Below are 25,921 nucleotides of genomic sequence, written 5' to 3' on the forward strand. Positions count from 1 at the left end.
TGGTGCAGTTGGTGTAGAAGTGGAGTTGAGTTGCAGACGAGTACAGCAAAAAAGAATGCTAGAAATATCCACATTTCGGACAAAGTGCTTCGTCAGAGGCAGAAAGCACATTCACAGAAGCAAAACTAACACGCACCTGCCCCTGTTGTCTCAGGGTACCAAGGTCCAACTGTGATTACATCTGAGGTGAGCAGCGACCTAGCTGGATTGAGTAGTGGGCAAAAGGAAGTTGCATGGACAGGGAGGGAGAAGGGGAGGAAGAGAGAAAGGATTATTGTATAATACTAAATGGAAATTTATTATGATATTCTGATTCATCACTAAAAAATGTCTTGTCATCCGTTTGTGCAGCAATACATATAGTTTTTCATAGCTGAAAAAATGAAACTGGCTATCTATTCTTTCCATTAAAAAAACAAAACTCTGTGCTGTATTTTGGTTTGAACAATCCGATGTGCTATGCCACAGCGAAGCGGGGTTGCACTTAATGGTCTTATTGGTAGGTATTCCCCCCACCATCCAAATAAATAAATAAATAAATAAACAAATAAAACTGTGACGACAAGTCGTGAGGAATAACTGAATTGCTCACTTAGTAAAAGCATTGCTTGTGAATTTCAAGGCCCAGTGTTTTAATCCGTCAGCAAATTTCGAAACTTGTTTTGCATGGCATTCATTGAGGCTTGTTCTGCTTTTACATGTCAGGAATAATGATTTACTCGTAATTTTAATACCAATGCTTTAGTTGTGGTTCATTTGGAAATTTCCCAAGATTTTCAAGAAAAATGTACCATACTGTAGATACATGGTAGTTACATTGAGAAGTCCTCAAACCATTCATGTAAACAAAATGAAATGGCAGTTTTTTGGAGCTGAACTGGCCAGTTGCCTAACTGGTCTGTAAGAAGATATTAACAAATTTGAATTTGGGAAGGTATTATACTGTAATGTTAGGGAAGATAATATATTCATAGAAGGGCATAACACAATGTGAAACTGGTATGAATTCATTGGTAGAAGTAGTAATGTATCTGTATTATGCAACAGATTAAGTACCACACATAACACATTTGACAGGTCAGCAGATGTCATAAATATACACTCCGTGCTTACCTCTGAGCATGGATTATTTTGTGTTGGGGTGCTGGGATCTGGGATGACTGACTGGCCCTCTTTTTTTTTTTTTTTTTTTTTTTTTTTTTTTTTTTTTTTTTTTTTTTTTTTTTTTTTGCCTAATGCTTTTAGAAATTCTGCAATTGTTTTATATGAACAAGGATATTTTAATAAATTCCTGTGTAATATTGGTGTAGAAAAAGATGGTAGAATCAAGCCACTGTCATCCAGTTTTTACAATTTCTGTTCATCTACATTTGTGATTACTCTGCAAGTCACAATTAAGTGCCTGGCGGAGGGTTAATCAAACCACCTTCAAGCGTTTCTGTACTGTTCCACCCTCGAACAGCACTTGGGAAAAATGAACGTTTAAGTCTTTCTGTGTGAGTTATGATTTCACTTATTTTATTGTGATGATCATTCCTCCCTGTATTGGTAGTCATCAACAAAATATTTTCACACTCTGAGGAGAAAGTTTGTGATTGAAATTTCACCAGAAGGTCATGCCTCAATGAAAAACATCTTTACTTTAATGATTGCCTGCCCAAGTCGTGTATCATATCCATGACTCTCTCTCCCCTTTTTTGTGATAGTAGAAAACAAGCTGCCCTTCTTTGAACTTCTTTGATATCCTCTGTCAAACCTTGATGCAGATCCCACACCACAGGAATACTGCAGGAGAGGTCAGAGAAGCGTAGTTTAAGCAGTCTTCTTTAGTAGATCTGTTGAATTTTTAAGTGTTCTGCCAATAAATCACAGACTTTGGTTTGCTTTCCCCACTACGTTACCTGTGTGATTAGTCCAATTTAAGTTATTCATAATTGTAATCCCTAAGTATTTAGCTTAGTTTCCAGACTTTACATTTGTGTAATTTATCATATAATTGAAATTTAGCAAATTCTTTTAGTACTCCTGTGGACTTCACACTTTTCATTACTTAGTCAATTGTTACATTTTACACCATACAGATGTCTTGTCTAAATCATTTTACAATTGGTTTTGATCTTCTGGTGACTTTACAAAATGGTAAGTGATGGTATCATCTGTGAACAATCTAAGATTGTTACTCAGATTATCTCCTAAATCATGTATGTAGAGCAGGAACAGCAGATGGTTTATAACACTTCCTTGGGCGATGCCAGATACTGCACCTGTTTTACTCTATACTTTCTGACAGTTACTGCAGACTGTGACCTTGCTGACAGGAAACCACTAACCCAGTCGCACACATGAGAAGACATCCATAAGCATGTAATTTGATTAGAAGTCACGTGTGAGGAACGGTTTCAAAAGACTTCTGGAAATCTAAAAATATGGGATCAATTTGACATCCCTTGTCGGTAGCACTTATTACTTCGTGAGAATAAAGAGCTAGTTGTGTTGCACAAGAGCAATATTTTCTGAATCCATGTTGACATTTGTCAATAAATCTTTTTCTTTGATGTAATTCATAAGGTTTGAACTTTATATATGTTCCAAAACTCTACAGCAAATCATTGTTAGTGATTTGGATCTGTAATTCAGCAGATTACTGCTATGTCCTTTCTTGGGTATTGGTGTGATATGAACAACTTTCAAGCCTTCGGGAACAGGGCTTTCTAGGAGCAAGCACTTGTTATTGCTGAGTGTGGAGCTATTGTATCAGCATACTCTGGAAATAACCTAACTGATATGCAATCTGGACCAGAGGCCTTACCTTTATTAAGTGATTTAAGCTGCTTCGCTACACTGAAGATGGGTACTCTTAAGTTACTCATGTTGGCAGTTCCTGATTCGAATTATGGAATATTTACTTCCTCTTCTTTTGCAAAAGAATTTTGGAAAACCCACTTTTAGTAAACTGCTTTAATGGCACTGTCATCAGTAACATCATGGTTATCACATAGTGAAGGTATTGATTGCGTCTTGCTGCTGCTGGTGTACTTTACATATGACCAGAATCACTTTGGGTTTTCTGCCAGATTTTGAGACAGAGTTGTGGAAACTATTAAAAGAAACTCACATTGAAGTTCAAGCATAATTTTGAACTTTTGGAAAACTTTGCTAATTATGGGAACTTTGCATTCTTTTAAATTTGGCATGCTTTTATTTGTTGCTTCTGCAACAATGTTCTGACATCTTTTGTGTATCATAGGGGATCCATGTCATGTCTTATTAATTTACTTAGTATTTATCGCCCAATTGCTGTCTATACCATTTCCTTGAATTTAAACCACAACTGGTCTGTGCTTACATAATCAGATAGGAAGGATTGGAGACACTCTTGGGGAGGTGTCATTCAATTTTTTTTCAGCTTTTTAAAAGTAGATGTATTTTGCATTTATTTATGGTGGGTTTGGATATTACAGTAGTCAGTCTCACAACCACCATCTTGTGGTCACTAATCCCTGTATCTATCATGATGCTCCTTATTTGCTCAGCAGTACTTGTTGTTAAGAGGTCAAGTATAATTTTGCAACCATTTCCACTTTCAGTGGGGTCCTGTAGTAATTGTTCAAAATTTACTGAGAAAGCATTCAGTATGATTTCGGATGATGATCTATGCCTACCACTGACTTCAGATTGCGCTGAACTGTGTACCCTATCACAACAGTGGCTGTACTTCTGCTTCAGTGGTAAAAATACTCACTACATACTGGCAAATGAAATCCATTGATTCTTAATTGTCCCCCTTGTCAGACACTGGAAATGTGCTATGTGAATGTTTCTTTATATAAAACTCCTCCCCTTTTAAGTTCTATCTAGAGGTCTTATACCATGCTGGTTGTGGTTTGGATTCAACTTTCCAGGATAAAAGAAGATTATATTAGAAGAATATCTTATTTAATATTATGCAACTAAGCAACAATTTTGTCTTCACTGTGACCACAGTGTTGCGTGTTGTTTCGAATTGGAATATTAATACTAAGTGAAGCAGGTGTCTCTTTGATGCTCAGAGATTTAATATTTGATTAACAGATTAGACACGTACACAGTCAAACTTCCTGCATGTGAAACTGCAATACGATTTTGCAAGCAACTGGTTTAACTGGCTAAAGTATGAATGTACATAGCTATTGTTTCTTAATGAGAAGCCAGATGCCTATTTTAATGGCAGTATCAGAACTTACTGTTTACTTGAAGTCCTGTGTAACGATAAAAAACCATTACTGTATTCCAGTAAATCGCAATTGAAACTTGATGCCACTTTCACATAAAATACTGACCAAAATCTTTAATTTTTTAAAAGGTGACATGAGTTTGAATGTAGAATTACACAATAATTCTATTGTAAAGTAAATTAAGCTTGAGGAATGGGTGTATTGTATCTGAGTGAAGAATTTTGCTGTACAGATTTCAAGTGAACAAAAGAGCCAGTGGCCTATGTGAGAAAGAAGTGAGGATACATCCCTTGTTGAGTACAAAAATTAAGGAGAATATCATGCATTAATAAAAAATCTAAGATGAAATGTAATTGATAATAGACCTGTTTAGTCAGGAGATAGAGATGCACACAACAGCCGAAAAGTTGTGGGGTTCAGTAAAATTTTTTAACAGATCCAAATGTAACTGCTATTTCAAGATGCTATGAAACTGTGGAACAACTTTTCTATTTAGAGATTTTATGTATGTACTTAGGAAGCATGACTGTATGATAAATGAACTGAGAGGAAAAGGACTTGATAAATTTTAAAGTATCAGTGACATACATTCTATAAAGTTATATGATCTTCATTGTAAAAAATAAATAACTAAATAAATATAATAGAAGGAAACATTCCACGTGGGAAAAATTATATATAAAAACAAAGATGAGGTGACTTACCGAACGTAAGGGCTGGCAGGTCGATAGACACACAAACAAACACAAACATACACACAAAATTCAAGCTTTCGCAACAAACTGTTGCCTCATCAGGAAAGAGGGAAGGAGAGGGAAGACGAAAGGAAGTGGGTTTTAAGGGAGAGGGTAAGGAGTCATTCCAATCCCGGGAGCGGAAAGACTTACCTTAGGGGGAAAAAAGGACAGGTATACACTCGCACACACGCACATATCCATCCACACATACGGACACAAGCAGACATATTTAAAGACCAATATGTCTGCAGGTCAGGGGAGATTTGCTGGATTGGATGAGAAGGAAAGACTGATTGTTGGGGATTGCACTGGATGAGATTTGAAAAGCTGAGAGCTTAAAGTGGGAAGACAGAGCAATATGCAAGACAGAGATTACTGCAAAAACATGGTACACAGTTTAATAAAACTGAACAGCTAAGTGTACAGTACGTAACAGAGGTGGGAGGGGGACAGTGAAAAACGTTGTTGTGTTCTGCTGCCACTGCTTAGTGAACAGATTTTTGTATCTGTACAAATGCATTATTATGGTATAGTTTGCCATTTAGAAAGAGATCGAGTGTAAAGTCTCCTCTTTGCAATACGTGGTATGAGCTGTTAAATGATGGCTGCAGCAGCACTGGTTGGACACCATCTGCTCTTAATGTCACAGTCGTACAACTTTGCATGTCCTGATGGGTGAAGGTGTGTGTGGAACCATGTTCGGCAGCTGATTGTGGATGAATCTCAGCTTTATGATCACGCAGACATGCAACAAAAGCTGGTAGGTTGATTCCTTATGTCTGCATGGCAATCAGATCTACAAATTCAGCAGCCAGTTGCAGTACTTCATTATACACCAGTTCAGCTGACAAGATGTCAAATTCAACCTTATGTTTTGTACGAAATCACAGTAGAACCATTGGAAGTGCAGTAATCCAGAGTTGTGTGACACCTCAAAGCAGTATTTGATTAAGAATCTCGCTACAGATCAGAGGCAAGGACACGGACAATGTATAAAATAGCAATTATTGTCTGACAAGGTGGCTCGAGGGATGTACCTAAATAAGATAGAAATATAATTGTACTAGTGAACGGAGCAGTGCTTCATAATTGTTAAATGTGTACATGAATGTCCTAATAGTGTATAGTTGTAAGTCAGTGAAAGGGCACATACAGTTGTCCACAGAGGAAATACTCTGATTGTAAATCGACACAAATCTATTTTAATATCCAGCCTTTTTATTTGTTGTCACTGTACATGAAAGCCCAAATCACTTAAAATGAGGGGGTAAATTGGTTGGGATCATTGGTATATGGGTACGAGAGAGTGGGCTCTCCAGCTGCTGGATCTGTAGGGCTACTAACTTCAGTGACATTATGTAGCATAGTTTTAATATGTGAACAGGTAGCATTACAAAGTTTCAGATCATTGACATTGCATACTAGTTTACTAATTTACTCTGGTAAGCCCCAAATACAACTTAGGTTTTCTGTTAAAACCAACAGGCCAAAAAAATGAAGCAGTTCATTGTTGTCTATGCAGCTGTTGTTAAAAATTTACAGGGTATTCAAAATGATCTAGACACTTTCAAGTGATTGTAAAAAATATTTGTATTGAGGTAAGGTATTATATATATGGAAACAGCAACCCAAGAAGTTTAATATGTTAAAGTGATCTCCAGAAACATGACTGACAGAACAACAAGATGGCATTTTGCTTAGTTCATGCTGTAATTGCAAAAGGAGAGTGCCGATTTCATTTGTCACCAGGATGGCTCTCCACCACACTTCAACAACAATGTTCATGAGTTCTGGAGACTGACCTACTACGACGATTGATCGGTTGTGCATCAGCTGGCAAATATATATATATATATATATAATTTTTTTTTTTTTTTTTTTTTTTTTTTTTTTTTTTTTGGAAAAAAAGGCCTCAGAGCAACCAATATTAAAGTTGAGCTAGATTTTACTTTGGGAGAGTCTGCTCCGTCATTGACAACAGTAGAATATTAAGTAGCTGAGTTTAAACGAGTCCGTATGAGCTGCCAAGACCAGCATTACAGTGGCCGACCAAATGAGGTGACGTCTCCAGAAATGGTGAAGAAAATCCACAAAGCTGTACTGGATGATAGTCGACTGAAAGTGCACAAGATATCAGACATAGTAACCATTTCAAAAAGTGCGGTGCATCGCATATTATCTGAAAATTTGGACATGAGGAAACTTTGTGCAAGGTTTGTGCCGTGTTTGCTCACACTTGAGCAAAAACAGTGTCATGAAGATGTATCAATTGAGTGTTTAGCGAAGTTTTGCAGCAGCAAAGCTGATTCTCCCCCCCCCCCCCCCCCACCCCCCCCCCCCGACCCCACCCCACCCACCCCACCCCACCGCTTCGTAACCATGTTTGAAACATGGGTCCAGCACTTTGCCTGAGACAAAAGAACAATCAAAGCAATAGACACAAATTGGAGAACAGACTCCAAAGAAGGCGAAGACCATTTCATCTGCAGGCAAGGTCGTAGTGTTGGTGTTTTGGGATGCATGTGGGATAACTTTCATTGACTACCTTGAAAAAGAAAAAACTATCAACAGCGAGTATTATGCAAACTTATTGTAATGTTTGGGTGAAGAAATTGAGCAAAAACAGCCGCATTTGGCCAAGAACAAATTGTCGTTTCTTCCGGACACTGCACCAGCTCACAACTCTGTTATTGCAATGTCCAAAATTAATGAATTAAAGTTTGAATTGCTACCACGTGCACCCTATTAGCCAGATTGAGCCCCCTCAGATCGTTTTCTGCTCCCAGACTTGAAAAAATGGCTCGGTGGTTGAAGATTTTCATCAAATGAAGATGTGATGTTGGCAGTTAATGGCTATTTTGAGGAGTTCAGACAGTTCTCATTATAAAAAGGGTATCTAATTTATTGAACATTGTTGGGAAAAGTGTATAGAGCTGAAAGGCAATTATGTTGAAAAATAAATAAGTTTTTTCCAGAATTTTTGTTTTCTTTGTTTGGTCGGGTACTCATGAGACCATCCTCGTAACTTGTTGTTTAGAAAAGTATATATAGCCTTTGACTGACTGAATATTTGAGTATTGTGAAAAAATAAATTGGTCAAGACCTTTTAAAGGTTTTTGCTATCACTGTTTCCCCTTTATGTATTGATATAGGTTAACAGATTCTGCTGACACTACTTGGTAGAACAATTTTGTATTTAAGGTGGAAAAACTAACTCTATTTTTATCCACTAATTTATTTATTTCAAACCAGTTTTCTATTCATTGATCCACTATCAGGTAACAACTAACTAGCATTCAGAAGAGACACTCAGTATTCAAATGTTCATTTACAAAGGGAAGTACAAGTATTGCACTAATTTAATACATACCTCTGCAAAAATGACTGAAATAGATGTTCATGTCAGGGTCAATGATAAACAACGGAAATCACATAAACTGAGCAAAACTCCAAGATATGATTGAATCTTGATCAAATTGTCAGATCTTATACTGACTGTGTGGCTGCATCAGCCCTCCATTACACATAGTATTCTGTAGGTCACTTGAACATAAAATTGTGCCCAGTAGTTAGAAGAAAGTATAGGACACTCCCATAAACAACAAAGGTAGCAAAAGCTATCCAGAAAACTCCTGTCCAATATGGATGACATCCATTTGTTGTAGAATCAAGGAGCATATTCTGAGCACAATGTATGAAGGTATCTCAAACTGAATGAGCCAATCAGGATGGGTTCCAAAACCATCGATTAGGTGAAACCCAACTCTCACTTTTCTCACATGTCGTCTTGAAAGGCACAGATCAAGGCAGTAGGGTGGGTGTAGTGTTTCTTGACTTTAAAAAGGCATTTGACTCAGTGTTACAAACACACTTACTACCAAAAGTGTGATCATACCAAGAAACCTCCAATACAATTGCAAATCTCACTTAATACCATATATGGAGGATGCAGCATGTCATCTTAGATGGAGAGTCATTGACAGATGTGTAAAGAAATTCAGGTGTGCTCTAGGGTAATGTATTGGGATCCTTGCAGTTTGTCATACATGAATGACCTTTGAAGACAGTATTAAGAATATCATCATATGTTTTGCTGACGATGGAATTATTTATAAGGCATTACTGTCTGAAAAAAGCCTCACAAATACTGTCGGATCTCGACAAGATTTCAAAGTGTGCAAAGATTGGCAGCTCACTTTAAATGTTCAGAAATGTAAAGTTGGTCACTCCACAAAATGAAAAAAGCATAGTATCCTGTGACTAAACTATCAGTGAGTTACAGTTGGAATCATTCAATTCATACAAATACTTGGATGTGGCAACATGTAGGGGTATGAAATGGAATGATCAGAGTCTGTCACAGGTAAACCAGATGACAGACTGTGGTTATGAAGTAATCTTCAAAGGAGCTTGCTTACAAAACTCCATCCTGTAATACTGCTCAACTGTATGGAACCTGTACCAGATAGGACTGACAGGGGGTATTGAATGGATACGAAGAAGGGCAGAACGAATGGTCACAGGTTTGTTCAACACACAGGAGAGAGTGTCCAAAGATTCTGAAAGAACTGAACTTGCAGACACTTGGAGATAGACGCAAACTATCCTGTGAAAACATACCCAATTTCTAGGGCAAATCTGAAGTGTAGAATCTATGAATATATTTCATTCCCATACATATCACTCCCATAGAAATCACAAAGATGGAATTAGCCTAATTGCAGCATGCATAGAAGCATTCAATCAATCATTCTTCCCACATTCCATACATGAATGGACTGGGAGAAAGACAATAACTGGTACAATGAGTTGTACCCTTTGCCGTGCTTTTACAGTGGCGTGCAGAGTACACTCGTAGATGTCTAATCCAGGCTTATGCTCTGTCTCCAATGACGTACTTGTCGAAGGGGCACCTATCTCTAATCTTCCTTTCCTTTAGCAAAGTAGACACAGTTTTCCAGCGAGATCAGACACTTGTTCATTAATCATTAGGGAGAGTGAAGTCCAGATCAGAAACAGACATGCTGTTCAGTTAAATTACCTCATTGGGTACATGATTAATTTATGCGCTACACTTTCTTTTCACAGTGCAAAAATGATAGGTATGGGGGGGATTAGAGGTGGAGAAATCATGCAGTTGCTATGGCATATTATATTTATGCTCTGATAGTGTCTTGCCATTAATAAATGTGAGGTTGAATGCACTTATACAGACCAGAATGGTTTCTTAATTGGAATGCAATTCCTATACTTGATCTGAGTTTTTATAGCCTCAGTCCAAATTACAAGAATGCATTACCATGCTGCTCTGGGCCGTCAATTCCCACTGTTCTGTGACTGAAGCATTTTCAGTAAATGGCCGTGGCTGTGAATGAGAAGAAATTAACTAATTTAGCTGCCAATGGTACGTAGATAGTACAATGTGTTGCCTGTGTTCAGTTCCAGTTGAGAGAGGGTTAGCAGATAACTGCCTTCATTACATTGATTACAAAATCTTTGACAAAAAAAAGATAAAATTGATTTCATATTTAATGTGCGGAACACACATATAGATATATTTATTATGATATTGTTTACAGTTATTAGAGTGATAGTCGTCATAGAAACATTAGTGACCTAAATCGTTCTTGCTCCATGAACATTATATGAAGGACTCATTAACACAGTGGCATTTAATTTCCAATAAATTTAAGGGAAACATTTCATTAGCATTCTGAAATAATGGCTTTCGCAGCTTTTGATCCGAACCAAACATATATTATTATATTATGACGTCAGGAGAGACAGGTGAGCTTAAAATCCAATGAATGAGCGATGTGATTTTAATTGCAACTGTGCTTTTAGAAATTGTGCACTTGTTCTGTAAGAGAGAAATGGGAGGGAGGGGGGGGGCGGGGGAGAGAGAGAGAGAGCGTACATCATTTGTGTCATTTATTATCACAGGATTATTCTTTGTAAACATAGTGCAGAAATTACCTTGTTGTATTCACTACCCATTATTCATATGTGCAGGTCATAAAATCTGTTGTCTGTGCATCTCTGGGGCCTCCAATAATTTACTCAGTTTTGTGGCATTAGGTTCGATATTACAGATTGTGAGCTGCATTACACATTTTGAAACAAGTTTTACAACAATGTTAGCAACACTGTTTGTAGCTACTGCAGAACAATCAATGTTTACAGCATGTTGCAAACACAAAAACAGCTATTCATAGGTGTGTCAATACAGATCAAAGGAAACTTTGTTTCTTGTTTGCTACCAAAAATGCCATTGCATAGTAGACTGACTTTATGTAACAGAGTGTAGCAATTGTTTTACCTCATAGACTATGTATGCTAAGTCCAAATACTTGTTGTCATGTCAAGACAATAGATATATCTTCTTATCACACACTGTGAAAGAGGAGTGACTGTGAAATGTACTAAGTGCAAACTATAAACATTCCAAGTTGAAATAGAACTCCTACCAGAAATGTCTACTTGCTCAGCAGCAGCAGCAGTAATGCAAAAAGAAACTGAAGTGTTAGTCAGCACTTGACAGACAACTATATCAGGCTCTCTTTGAAGTAGAACTGAAATTGTATAAGAGAATGGAGGACCCTTCAGTAAGTGTGTGTACAGCAGGGCAATTGACAACTACTGCAGATTCCATTGTCACATTCATTAGTACAGGCTGTGACATTACTGTAGAAGAGGTGGTAGTGTTTACAATGAAGATGAATTGATTTTATGTAGTAACATATTATAAGTATTTTAGTATCTACTGCGTGACAAAAAAGTGAAGTACAGGTAAGACATGGCTGGAAGTGAATGTAACTTCATCCATGTACACATCAATGGTGGGCATGTAAATGATCACAGCTACAATGCTCAGTGACAAATAGAATGGCTGCCAGAATGCATACTTTAATCACCAATTTGAGACATGTCCCTCTTCTCTGTTACCTCCTGAAGTTCACTTTTGGCTCTTGCTGCAGCAGATTAACTGGATGCTACCTGCAACTTTCACAGTGGGTGTAAGCCCTTCGCCAAGGCACCACCTTGGCATTGTGCGGCGGCCCGTGTTCTCCTTGGTCTTCATTCGCTTCTTAAGAACCTTACTCCAGCCTCACTCTGTCGCTGTCAGTTTCACGACCTTCACATGGAACTTTGCGATAGTACACTGATGGTTTTCAGACTGACCATGATGTCGGGTGTGCCTTCATCATTGGCACTGACGTTTTTCTGTATCGGCTTCTGGAACACTCCTCAGTATTTACAGCACGCTCTTTGCCCTGTATCAGGCCACGCAGTGCATCCGGTGACACAGGCTTTTCAATTGTGTCATCTGCTCCAGCTCTCTTAGTGCCCTGCAAAGCCTCTGTGCGCTGTACAACATCCAACGGGTCTGGGGAAAGCTGTCACTTGCGCACTCTTGATGGAGCCACTGTTTATGTTTATGTGGGTTCCTGGTCATGTCGGTCTGACAGGAAATAAGGCCACTTATGCTGCTGCCAAAGCTGTAGTCCTCGTACTTCAGCCCACTACTTCTTACGTTCCCTCCAATGATCTCTGTGTTGCCGTCTTGTCAACGGGTGATGTCTTTTAGGCTTCACTACGGGTCCTCCATTCATGGGAACAAGCTCTAGTTTATTAAAGCCTCTGTCGATGGCTTGGATGACCTCTCAGCCCTCTCACCGTGAGGAGATCATTTTAGCAAGTTTGCATATCAGGCAATGTCTTTTTAGGTATCGCCCTGTATTCAGTGGTGCTTCCCCACCATTGTGTACTCATTGCGCTCAATCTCTGACGGTTTGCAATTTCCTGACGGAATGCCCTTTTTTTAACTACTTACGCTCTTGTTTGTGTTTGCTGTCTGAGTTATTGGCCATTTTAGTGAACGACACGGGGACTGTGGATCGCATTTTACTTTTTATCCATCGTAGCAGTATGGCAAAGACCAGTTAATTTTTAGTTCATCATCTCCATTTCTCAATGGTATATTTTATAGACCTTTCTCCACATCCTAGTTTTTAGTTGTCTTCTCTTCCATCAATTGGAATTAATGTGTAGTTGTTTTTAACTCCTCTCTTTGTCTTCGTGTTCTACAATTCTGATGTGTGCACGTATGGCCCTAGTTACTTTTGCACCTTAAAACAAAACAAAAACCAGAATGTATTAGTGTTGTTACCCTGCCCATCAGGTTATATAAGTGGTGTTAACAGTGTCATGCTGAGTGATCATGTGAAGGACATGGAGATGTCACATACTTGTGTATGACTGGTCTAATCGTGCAGTATCCAGATTTGTGGGGCATTTGGATTTGACAGAGTCCCAATGTTGGTTTGCATGGGAAAGTTAAGGCAGGCATACTTGTTGAGATTCTGGTTGTCCATGTCTGACCACCACAAGCGATAATCGCTGTATTGTGCACTAAGCACATCGTAACCCCTTGAAATTTGTGTCTGCCACCTGTGAACAAGCAGTTGAGTGTCTGCAACATTCTGTTTGTCATGCTGCACCATTGGTTGGAGATTAGCAGCAGTCAGACTAGGGAGTTACTACCTTGTATGTAGGCAGCCATTAACACCATGATGCAAACGGCAGTGTGTGGAGTGCCGCTGTGACCAGGAAGCAGGGCGTTGCATCATGTTAGTGATGAGTTGCAGTTCTTCACAACCTTCGATGACCACCACCAGTATAACAGTGACATAGATAGGGGTTCCATTTTTTACAAATGTTTCAGAGAGGCACAACGTTGTTATCCCTGGTATCATGGTGTGGGGGAACCATTGGGTGTGTCTTCAGGTCAAAACTAGTGGTGATTGAGGGATCATTTGTGTCACAATGGAATGTCACAGACATCCTGCTTTCCTATGTGACAATATCATAGTGACATTTATCAGTAGGACAATGAATCTACTCATGGCACTTACCTTTAGGGACTGTCCTCATGATGTTGAAGTACTACTGTGGCTAGCAAGATCCCCAGACAGAACATGTGTAGGGCCATCTTTGACGCCACCTCCATTCCAGTGCCAGTATCCTAGGATATGAAGGACCTTTTACGGCAGTTTGTGATGAAACCTGCTTCAGGGTCTAAAATGCTTTTTGACTCCCTTCCCAAGGTAATCACTGCGTACATCCAGCCCAGAGGAGCTACAGCATCATGATGGTGCAATTGTGAATTGACTTTTTCCTCCTCCTCCTTCTGTGTGCTTCATTTTTCTATCAGTCAATGTACAGTAAAACATATTGTTCCAATGTTATTCATGTAATTCTGTTGCCTTTGTATCGTCTTTCCGCCAATGCTTCACAAACTATTTTAGATATAACTGGGTTTGAAATGTGGAATAAATGCGCAAGGCCCAGAAAAGAACCTTTCATTTGACAAAAACCAAAAACTGATAGCAAGACGCTTCACAGGAACTGCTTTCCTGAAATATGCCTTTCTTTCAAACAAATGGCTCTAACAAATTTTGCCAGTGACAGTGAAACTATGAAAAGCAGTAACTAAACAGCAGTACCTTCTTCCACACTCAGCTTGCACAGCCTATCATTCCTGCCTTATTTACATAACTATACCTTTGTCTGCTTAATTGTTCGGTATTAATAATGCAGCACCACACATCAATTCATCCTCTTCCCAACACACAGCTTAGTACACATTGTGAATATGCAAGTTGCAGACTTAAATGGAAACATGTTTTTAAAATCAGTGTAAACAAAGATTGTTTGGCAACTTGAGTTGTGATTGCAGATTTATCTATAAATTTAAAGTGTAGAGAAGTGGTGTATGTCATATGATAGTATATTTCAAGTGATCTACTATTCTACTTCTGTAAAACCTGGAATAATGTATATGATCACGTAAACATTTGGTAGCTTGCATGTATTCTGACTGTTCCTTCTGTGAATCAAGACTTGTTTTATTTTTATTTTTTGTGAATTAGTTCATTTTTGTGCCATGTCTTCACACTGGTAACCATTTTTTGGGAATCTTCCAGTTGGACGAAGAGGGGGAGGGGGGAGGCGGCGATGGTGGATGAACTGTATTTAATTTGTTCTGTGTGATCCACAGCTGAACCTTCCAGTTCATAACACACCAACTAGTACAATATAGAAGCAGCGTAAAACTGCATTGAACACACCCAAGGTACAAAAATTAAGGATGAAATAATTTAATGAAGTGAATAACTATAAATGACTGATTTTTGTCATTCTGAGTTAACAGTGTGCGTTACCACAACAAAACACATGTGAAATTATACCCTTGGTGTGGAAACACGCGCAGTAGTAATGGTACAGAATTGAACTTCACAAGTAGCAGCACACTACTTCAACGTGAGCAACGAGGTGTTGATTTATACCTTAATTCTGAAACACTGTTTCGACATATGGTGTGTCATACCCACACTTTCACCATTCGGGGCTCAGCTAAAGTAGGTAACGTTGTGTTGAGATTTTGTCTAATGTAAACAAATCACTATTTGATGATGACGTCGCCGGCCGTTTTGTTGACGTCCAGTGACAATCGATCTTCACCGTTATATGCAGGCTGCATATCGTACACATGTAGCCCGAGACCGATAAACATGTTTGTTTCTCTGTGTATTCCTTGTCCCATCTGCTGCTACTCGTTACCTGAGAAATAAATTGTTTAACACACACAAATTGGCGAATAATTGTTAGTTGTACATTAACTCGGTATGTAAGGCCGTCGCCATCTTGTTGTTATCGCGTTGTACCTATGCTGTATATTTAAATCATTGAATAATTATTTGTGTGTAGTTCTTCATTTGTGATTTTTTGTTACGAAGTGCAAAGGGAAAATAAAAACGTTTCATATCTTTCCTCTCTGAAATATAACTTGCAAGTAATTTTCCTGATACTGTACTGGTTATGTTGGTCACTCTGATGATAGTGCTCAGTTTATGTTGGCTACATTGAACTTTATCCAATGTAAAGTATTTGTTGATAGTAATACGTGTGTGTTTTTTGCCGCAGGAATGTTAACGGGGAAACTACTGTTGAAATAACGAGACCGAGAAAAGAGGTAAGATCACATGTTTCTGCCAATGATTGTAACAAGAATAGCTTATCTTATTAGTATTTTTTGGTTATGGTTGGCTATGCAAACTACCGCTACCTACTGACTGCAATCTTTCGTATTTTTATTCAAGCTCATGCTTTTTCGGTATTTCATAATGATAAAACATTATTCATGTAATAATTGGGACATCATGACACTAGAACATATGTTTTAGTTAGGAAAGAACATTTATTGCCTTTGGGACCTTATTGTTTATTCGGAACAGTTATTGGTACACAGCCATGTAAAACGATCGTTGGCGCGTTGTGCAGAAAACTCCCATGAACTCCACGATTGTTATATGTCGGCGTTAATATAGCACGTGGAATGCTGGAGGTTGTCAGCAGTTGTTGTTATTCTGAGGGCAGCTACTGTTTTCATTGTGTGTGTGTGTGTGTGTGTGTGTGTGTGTGTGTGTGTGTGTGTGTGTGGGTGTGTGTGTGTGTGTAAATAATAGATACCTTACGTAACAAAAAGAATTTAAAATGTTGTTTTGCTAATTAATATTTCCCTCCTCTTAAATCAAGAGATAATTCCTAATTACATTACTTAATTGTTTTTTTGGCTGGAAACTATTTGAGGTGACCCTTCACCCTTCTTATAAATTATGTCATAAATGTTAAATACTAGAGTTGTTTATTTATGTGACAAGAAAACGTGTTCACAATTTTAGTTTCACATCATTACTGGTTGGGTTTTGAAACACAACTCTAGGATTCTATTACTTCCAATCAATTCAACTACTGTTAGTGTGCATTCCTGTCCACAGGATTTTGCTTGGTACAACGGGGTACTTGACATTTAGGCCTAATTTGTATATGCATGAAGACTCATTTTGTTTCCTGGAAAGGGGGATGGGGTAGAAAGAGGTCCATCTAATGAAACACAAAAATTGACAACTTTTAATTGGACTGTTGTTAATGTGATAACAGTAGTCTTTTGTGCTTTAACAGTTGTTGTGTTAAAGTCTTCTGTCGTACTTTGCTAAATATTTTCTATATTGCTGCCACCCACATGCATAAATAATTCAGTAATTAGACCTGTGCATAGACATGACACTATTGGTTGTTGTTGTTGTTGTTGTTGTTGTTGTTGTTGTTGTGGTCTTCAGTCCTGAGACTGGTTTGATGCAGCTCTCCATGCTACTCTATCCTGTGCAAGCCTCTTCATCTCCCAGTACCTACTGCAACCTACATCCTTCTGAATCTGCTTAGTGTATTCATCTCTTGGTCTCCCTCTACGATTTTTACCCTCCACGCTGCCCTCCAATGCTAAATTTGTGATCCCTTGGTGCCTCAAAACATGTCCTACCAACCGATCCCTTCTTCTAGTCAAGTTGTGCCACAAACTTCTCTTCTCCCCAATCCTATTCAATACCTCCTCATTAGTTACGTGATCTACCCACCTTATCTTCAGCATTCTTCTGTAGCACCACATTTCAAAAGCTTCTATTCTGTTCTTGTCCAAACTGGTTATCGTCCATGTTTCACTTCCATACATGGCTACACTCCATACAAATACTTTCAGAAACGACTTCCTGGCAATTAAATCTATACTCGATGTTAACAAATTTCTCTTCTTCAGAAATGATTTCCTTGCCATTGCCAGTCTACATTTTATATCCTCTCTACATCGACCATAATCAGTTATTTTACTCCCTAAATAGCAAAACTCCTTTACTACTTTAAGTGTCTCATTACCTAATCTAATCCCCTCAGCATCACCCGATTTAATTTGACAACATTCCATTATCCTCGTTTTGCTTTTGTTGATGTTCATCTTATATCCTCCTTTCAAGACACTGTCCATTCCGTTCAACTGCTCTTCCAAGTCCTTTGCTGTCTCTGACAGAATTACAATGTCATCGGCGAACCTCAAAGTTTTTACTTCTTCTCCATGAATTTTAATACCTACTCCGAATTTTTCTTTTGTTTCCTTTACTGCTTGCTCAATATACAGATTGAATAACATTGGGGAGAGGCTACAACCCTGTCTCACTCCTTTCCCAACCACTGCTTCCCTTTCATGCCCCTCAACTCTTATAACTGCCATCTGGTTTCTGTACAAATTGTAAATAGCCTTTCGCTCCCTGTATTTTACCCCTGCCACCTTCAGAATTTGAAAGAGAGTATTCCAGTTAACATTGTCAAAAGCTTTCTCTAAGTCTACAAATGCTAGAAATGTAGCTTTGCCTTTTCTTAATCTTTCTTCTAAGATAAGTCGTAAGGTTAGTATTGCCTCACGTGTTCCAACATTTCTACGGAATCCAAACTGATCTTCCCTAAGGTCCGCTTCTACTAGTTTTTCCATTCGTCTGTAAAGAATTCGCATTAGTATTTTGCAGCTGTGACTTATTAAACTGATAGTTCGGTAATTTTCACATATGTCAACACCTACTTTCTTTGGGATTGGAATTATTATATTCTTCTTGAAGTCTGTGGGTATTTCGCCTGTCTCATACATCTTGCTCACCAGATGGTAGAGTTTTGTCATGACTGGCTCTCCCAAGGCCATCAGTAGTTCTAATGGAATATTGTCTACTCCCGGGGCCTTGTTTCGACTCAGGTCTTTCAGTGCTCTGTCAAACTCTTCACGCAGTACTATTGGTACAAGGGTATATTCTGTGTAGTAACTTAGACCTTGTTTCTGTGGTCTATACAGACAATTTGAACTTAAACATTAGAGTAGTAATTGGTACATTTTACATTGTTTGTTCTATACATTTAATTGTGTCAGTTTTTTCTCTCAAGTAATACCATAGTTCATTTTCTCCCTAGACTACTCAATGAACTGATAACACATCTTTATTTCACACATTTATGTCCATTTTGCTTTTACCATGTCTGCACATCACTTTCATAACATCTACAATCTGCTGAACAATGAGGGGTAGTGATCAAAACAGTGTAGGGCAGTGATTAAGGCAACACACTCGCATTCTGTAGGAATGTAATTCAGAACACTGTCTGACCATTGCAGTTCAGGTTTTCTGTGATACCCAGAAGTGATACAGTGAATATTAAGTTCATTGGAAATAATGAATCTACCAGTTTCACTTGTCTTTCACCCATAATGCCATCAAAATATTAAACACATACTGAAATCCAACGCGCGCGCGTGTGCGTGTGTGTGTTTGTGTGTGTGTGTTGTGTGTGTGTGTGTGTGTGTGTGTGTGTGTGTGTGTGTGTGTGTGTGTGTGTGTGTGTAAGAAAGAAAAAGAAGTCCCTGAGTCAACTATACGACAGATTAGGCTGTTACCACAAGCTATAGTCCAAAAAAAGAATACATAACCAAAATAAATATTGTCAGTTTCTGTTCAGTCTCTGTTTGCACACATTCAGAACCGTGTGTCATCATGGTCGCAGATCATAACCAATGCCTGCTAGCAGTTGTTTCAACCAACTTGTATTGCCTTGTAAGCAAGACAATGCTAAATTTTGAACTTCCTTTCTTACAAGGGAACCTCCCCATCGCACCCCCCTCAGATTTAGTTATAAGTTGGCACAGGGATAGGGCTTGAAAAACTGTACACAGATCAATCGAGAAAACAGGAAGAAGTTATGTGGAACTATGAAAAAAATATACAAACTGAGTAGTCCATGCGCAAGGTAGGCAACATCAAGGAGCGTGTTAGCTTACGAGCGCCATGGTCCCGTGGTTAGCGTGAGCAGCTGCGGAACGACAGGTCCTGGGTTCAAAGCTTCTCTCGAGTGAAAAGTTTAATTTTTTTTATTTTCAGATAATTATCAAAGTTCAGGCACTCACACGTAATCAACTTCGCTCTCCAAAATTCCAGGACATGTTCAGATTTGCTTGGAAATATACAGGATTTGACGGTCTACGCACGGAAACATTTGAAAACGTAAAAAACATGTGTTTTGATAGAGCACAGGGAAAACTGTGCGACTGTGAAACTGTTGCATTCATTTGATGCAGTTTATATGACAAACTCCTCACTTTTTTGGGAGTGATTATCACATCCACAAGAAAACCTAAATCGAGTAAGGTAGAAGAATTTTTTTACCCATTCGCCAAGTGTGCAAGTTAGGTGGGTCGGCAACATATTCCTTTCATGTGACGCACATGCCGTCACCAGTGTCGTACAGAATATATCAGACGTGTTTTCCTGTGGAGGAATCGGTTGACCTATGACCTTGCGATCAAATGGTTTCGGTTCCTATTGGAGAGGCACGTCCTTTCGTCTACTAATCGCACGGTTTTGCGGTGCGGTCGCAAAACAGACACTAAACTTATTACAGTGAACAGAGACGTCAATGAATGAACGGACAGATCGTAACTTTGCAAAAATAAAGAAAGTAAAATTTTCACTCGAGGGAGGACTCAAACCAAGGACCTTTCGGTCCGCAGCTGCTCACTCTAACCACGAGACCACGGCGCTCATCAACTAGCATTGTCCTTTATGTTGCATATCTTCCACATGGACTACTCAGTTTGTATATTTTGCTTATGTTTTCATAGTTCCACACAACTTCTTCCTGTTTTCTCGATTGATCTGTGTTCAGTTTTTCAAGGCCTATCCACTGTGTCAATTTATAACTAAATCTGAGGGGGGTGCGATGGGGAGGTTCCCTTGTTAGTAGGCATGCTTCATCTGTGTTTGTCTCACACTTAATGGACTTTTTGTTTGATTTTATATCATTTAAAATAACTAGTACACTACTGGCATTAAAATTGCTACACCACAAAGATGACGTGTCACAGACGCGAAATTTAACTGACAGGAGGAAGATGCTGTGATACACAAATGATTAGCTTTTCAGAGCATTCACACAAGGTTGGCGCCAGTGGCAACACCTACAACGTGCTGACATGAGGAAAGTTTCCAGCCGATTTCTCATACACAAACAGCAGTTGACCGGCATTGCCTGGTGAAACATTGTTGTGATGTCTCGTGTAAGGAGGAGAAATGTGTACCATCACGTTTTCCGACTTTGGTAAAGGTTGGATTGTAGCTATCACGATAGCAGTTTATCGTATCGCGACATTGCTGCTCGCGTTGGTCGAGATCCAATGACTGTTAGCAGAATATGGAATCTGTGGGTTCAGGAGGGTAATACAGAATCCCGTGCTGGATCCCAACGGCCTCGTTTCACTAGCAGTCAAGATGACAGGCATCTTATCTGCATGGCTGTAATGGATCGTGCAGGCACGTCTCGATCCCTGAGTCAACAGATGGGGATTTTGCAAGACAACAACCATCTGCACAAACAGTTCGACGACGTTTGCAGCAGCATGGACTATCAGCTCGGAGACCATGGCTGCGGTTACCCTTGACAGTGCATCACAGACAGGAGCGCCTGTGATGGTGTACTCAACGACGAACCTGGGTGCGCGAATGGCAAAACGTCATTTTTTCGGATGAATCCAGGTTGTGTTTACAGCATCATGATGGTCGCATCCGTGTTTGGTGACATGGCGACATGGCGGTGAACGCACATTGGTAGCTTGTATTCGCCATCGCCATACTGACGTATCACCTGGCATGATGGTATGGGGTGACATTGGTTACACGTCTCGGTCGCCTCTTGTTCGCATTGACGGCACTTTGAACAGTGGACGTTATATTTCAGATGTGTTACGACCCGTGGCTCTACCCTTGATTCGATCCCTGCGAAACCCTACATTTCAGCTCGATAATGCACGACCGCATGTTGCAGGTCCTGTACGGGCCTTTCTGGATACAGAAAATGTTCGACTGCTGCCCTGGTCAGCACCTCCAGGTCTCTCACAAATTGAAAACGTCTGGTCTATGGTGGCTGAGCAACTGGCTCATCGCAATACGCCATCCAAGCTCTGTTTGACTCAATGCCCAGGCGTATCAAGGCCATTATTACGGCCAGAGGTGGTTGTTCTGGGTACTGATTTCTCAGGATCTATGCACCCAAGTTGCATGAAAATGTAATCATGTCAGTTCTAGTGTAATATTTTTGTCCAATGAATACCCATTTATCATCTGCATTTCTTCATGGTGTAGCAATTTTAATGGCCAGTAGTGTATAAATTGCTTCCCCATACATTTGAAAATTTGCAGTCAAACTGATAAATGCCCAGTGGTTATTCAATTGCTATTTCTATTATCTTATACATTTTACAATTGTATTTCTTGGTTTCTGCAAGTCACAACCAAATTGCCACTTTCCAACCTAACCTACATCTTGCGCATGTGCACACAATGTGCTTTCTCATTATTTGCTCCTTTCTAAGCCCTTACTAGTGGTTTGCTACCTGTGCTGATACCAACCCCTTTCTGCACATCTCCTCCAAAATTCAATTTTCTTATTCATTTCTTAACTGTAGAGAATGCCTTGCCTTCCCTTTATTTGCATATTTCAGTTCATTTCTACATCTCATTGTTACTGTGTGGTATATAGTTTCCAGTTCATATGCCATTTGATCATTTGTGCACATTACATTCTTTTGTGATTTTGGATACGTTTGACTTGACTTGACTTAATTCCTTTGGTCCCTATGGTGACATAGGGCATCCAGGAGAACTCACCATCTGTCTCTATCTTTGGCCATTTGCCTCAATTCTGCCCAGGTCTTGCAAACTCTTTTTGCTTCCCCTTCCACTGTCCTCTTACATGTGCCACTTGGTCTTTCTCTTTTCCTTGTTCCCTGGGGATTCCATTCCAATGCTTTATTCTCAATGGCTCCACCTGGTTTTCTCAAGGTGTGCCCCAACCAACCCCACTTTCTCTCTCGTATCTGGTCTTCTATAGGTATCTGGTTTGTTATTCGATAGAGCTCCTTATTACATATTTTTTCTGGCCACCGGATATTCATTATGCGTCGAAGACATCTATTTATGAAGCTTTTTTATCCATTTTCCAGCTTTCACTGGCGTACAGGAGGACAGCCTTCACATTTGTGTTAAACATACGGATTTTTGTTTTGTACATGATATTTCTATTTTTCCATATTGGATACAAATGTATGAAGGCAGCATTTGCCCTTTTAATGCAGTTTTTCATGTCTTCTCCAGCTCCACCATCTTCCGTCACTATACTAACCAGATACAGGAATGAGTTGACAGTTCCACCTGCTGCTCACCTATTAACAGTGGCACTTCCATGTTCCCTGAATTTACTCTCATTTCCTTTGTTTTGCCTGTATTTATCTTCAGGCCAGCAGTCTCTGCTTCTTCTTTCAGCAAGTTAAATTTGGTTTGCAAATCAGTCAGCCTTTGAGCTAATAATACTATGTCGTCTGCAAAATCCAAATCCTCCAGATGTTCATGGATCACCCACTGGATTCCTCGTCTCCTGCCTGCTGTGACTCTTCTGATAACAGTGTCTAGAACAAGTAGAAAAAGTGTTGGTGACAAAATGCAACCCTGCCGGACTCCAGTTGTTACTTTTATAGGCTCTGTCACATTTCCCTTATGGATTACGCAGCATTTGTAGCCATCATATAGATCTTTTATGATGATGATTAAGATCTTCTGTGGTATGCCATACTTCCGCAACACCTGCCGGAGCACTTTGTTTCACGGAATCGAAGGCCTTTTGAAAATCAATGAATGCCAGATACATGGTTGCTTGGAATTCTTTACTTTGCTCTAAAATGATCCTAAGAGTGTTAATAAGATCAACACAACTGCATTGTGCCCTAAAACCGGCCTGTTCTTTATGCAGCCACTTTTCAAGGGATTCTTTAATTATGTTTAAAATAATTCTGGTGTGGACCTTACTGGGCACTGACAACAATATACCGTAGTACCACACCAGCTCCCTTTTTTGGGAGCTTTACCACCAAACCATTTTTCTACTCCTTTGGAGATTTCTCTTCAAGCCAAATATGCTACAGCAAAGGATGGAGCATTTTAACAGTACTTTCAGTATCGGCTTTTAAGAGCTCTGGTGCTATGTTGTCTAGGCCTGGAGCCTTTGTATCTTTTAGTGTTTTCAAGGCAATTTCGTCCATTGTGGGGCCTGCAAATTTATATCTTGATCTTCTTCGACTTCCTCTCGAACATCTCTTACCTGTTCCTCTTGGTTGTCTTCACAATTTAACAGTTCCTTGAAGTGCTCCTCCCATCTCTGTGGCTGTGCCTGTTGAGTTGTAAGCATCACCCCATCCTTGTTCTTAACTGGTCCTTCATGTCTGAAGTTTTTCATTGACATCTGTTTGGTAATATTGTAGAGCTCTTTCATATTTCCTGTCTGTTCTGCTAATTTTGCTTGCTCATGTATCCATTTCCTTTTATCTCGACGTAGCCGTATTTTCACTTTTTTGTTCGCCTCCGTGTGTTCTTTATGCACTTCGCTCTTCTGCGCTCTTGTCTTACAAAAATTTAACTTAACTTTAGTTCTTTCCTGTGGGTGATTTCATTCCATGTAGCATCGGAGATCCATTCCTTCCTTTGATGTGCATGAAATCCTAAGATTTTTTTTCTCCCACATTTAAATGACTGTCTTTAATTTTTTTGCGAACATGTTTCAATTCCCTCTTCCATAAAGGTTTCTTCAGAGAGGACCTGGAATCTGTTTTGTAGTTCAAGGCAAATGTTTCTTTGATCTGTTGGTCTTTTAACCTTACCACATCTATTTTCTTGCACCTATGATTAAGCTGGGTTCTATTTGCCACTATCTTCAGTCTGAATTCTGCCAAAACTAGGTGGTGGTCACTTCCAACGTCTGCTCCTCTTCTATTTCTGACATCTAACAGAGAGTGTCGGAACTTGCGGCTTATGACTATGTGGTCTATTTGATATTCGGTAACGTGGTCTGGAGAAACCCACGTTATCTTATGGCAGTTACGGTGTGGAAACAATGTGCCTCCAATAACTAGGTCATGTTCAGCGCATATATCTATCAACAGTTCACCATTTACATTTCTGATCCCCACACCATGCACGCCCATGATATGTTCAAGCCCTTCATTTTTCTGAACCAACTTTTGCGTTCGAGTCACCCATTAAAATTATTATGTCCCTAGAATTTGTTTGTCTAAGGACTCCGTTAAGCTGTGTATAAAATGCATCTTTTAATTCTCCTTTAGCTATTTCAGTAGGTGCATAGCATTGAATTACAGTGACATATCACACATTTGTTTTAAAGCGTGCGGTTATCATCCGTTCTGAGACTGGTTTCCACTCCAGTAAGTTGTTCTTGCTGTTTTTAGATAGTGAGAGCCCTACACCATACCTATGCATTGCGTCCTCACCTGTCTGACCTGCATACAGCAACAATCCACCATTTTGTGTTTGGAATTCCCCAGATTCTGGCCACCTTATTTCACTTAGTCCCAATATATCTAGTTGATAGTTCTCCATCTCTTTTTTGACCTGTCTTAGCCTCCTTGCCTCTCTCAACGTCCTTACATTCCAAAAACCAATACGGGTTTTCCTTCCCAGGCCAAAGGTCATATCCTTAAGATCCATTCGGCTGTTTCTCCTTTTAGTTTCTGTGATATGTGTTTTTTGGTGGTGCAGGTTATCAGCTCACAGCCCCCGAGTGTCCTGGTGGGGCTGCCACCTCATGGCCTGGACACCTGCCAAGGTTTTGTTTCAGGGTCTTACCCCGTAGATAGCTTGTCTTCACTACGACTACAGCACACTATCCATCCCTTCGCAGTAAGGCCTATATGCATCAACGTTGTCCTTTTTTCCAAGGATCTTCCGCTGTCCACATTAGGGGACTGTGTCTGCTGCCACACAATCACAGGGAGGAAAAGGAAAGGGAAGGAAGGGAGTGTATATGATGGGACAGAACAGAATAGGATAGGACAGGAAAGCACAGGACACTAGATGGGACGTTGTGAGAGACACTTTGTCTGGATCATCTATGGAGACCTGTCTGGCTTGGGAGGCCCTGCTGGTAGTTAAACCACTGCTGGCATAACCCTCCACTTTATTGGATCACACAAACCCCCTC

The 25,921-nt window shown here is 39.5% G+C and overlaps 1 protein-coding gene across 5 annotated transcripts in view; it reads left to right on the forward strand.

Annotated features, from left to right (window-relative positions):
• The window catches only part of LOC124711167 (protein piccolo-like), a 305,632-nt gene that overhangs the window by 135,038 nt on the left and 144,673 nt on the right, over positions 1-25,921 (forward strand). For all 5 annotated transcript variants that reach the window (XM_047241089.1, XM_047241087.1, XM_047241088.1 and 2 more), the window contains exon 8: positions 15,938-15,986. In XM_047241089.1, the coding sequence (XP_047097045.1) occupies positions 15,938-15,986 (49 nt within the window). The remainder of the gene's footprint in view (positions 1-15,937; positions 15,987-25,921) is intronic.

The sequence above is a fragment of the Schistocerca piceifrons genome, chromosome 8 (assembly GCF_021461385.2).
Source record: "Schistocerca piceifrons isolate TAMUIC-IGC-003096 chromosome 8, iqSchPice1.1, whole genome shotgun sequence".
NCBI classification, from domain to species: domain Eukaryota; kingdom Metazoa; phylum Arthropoda; class Insecta; order Orthoptera; family Acrididae; genus Schistocerca; species Schistocerca piceifrons.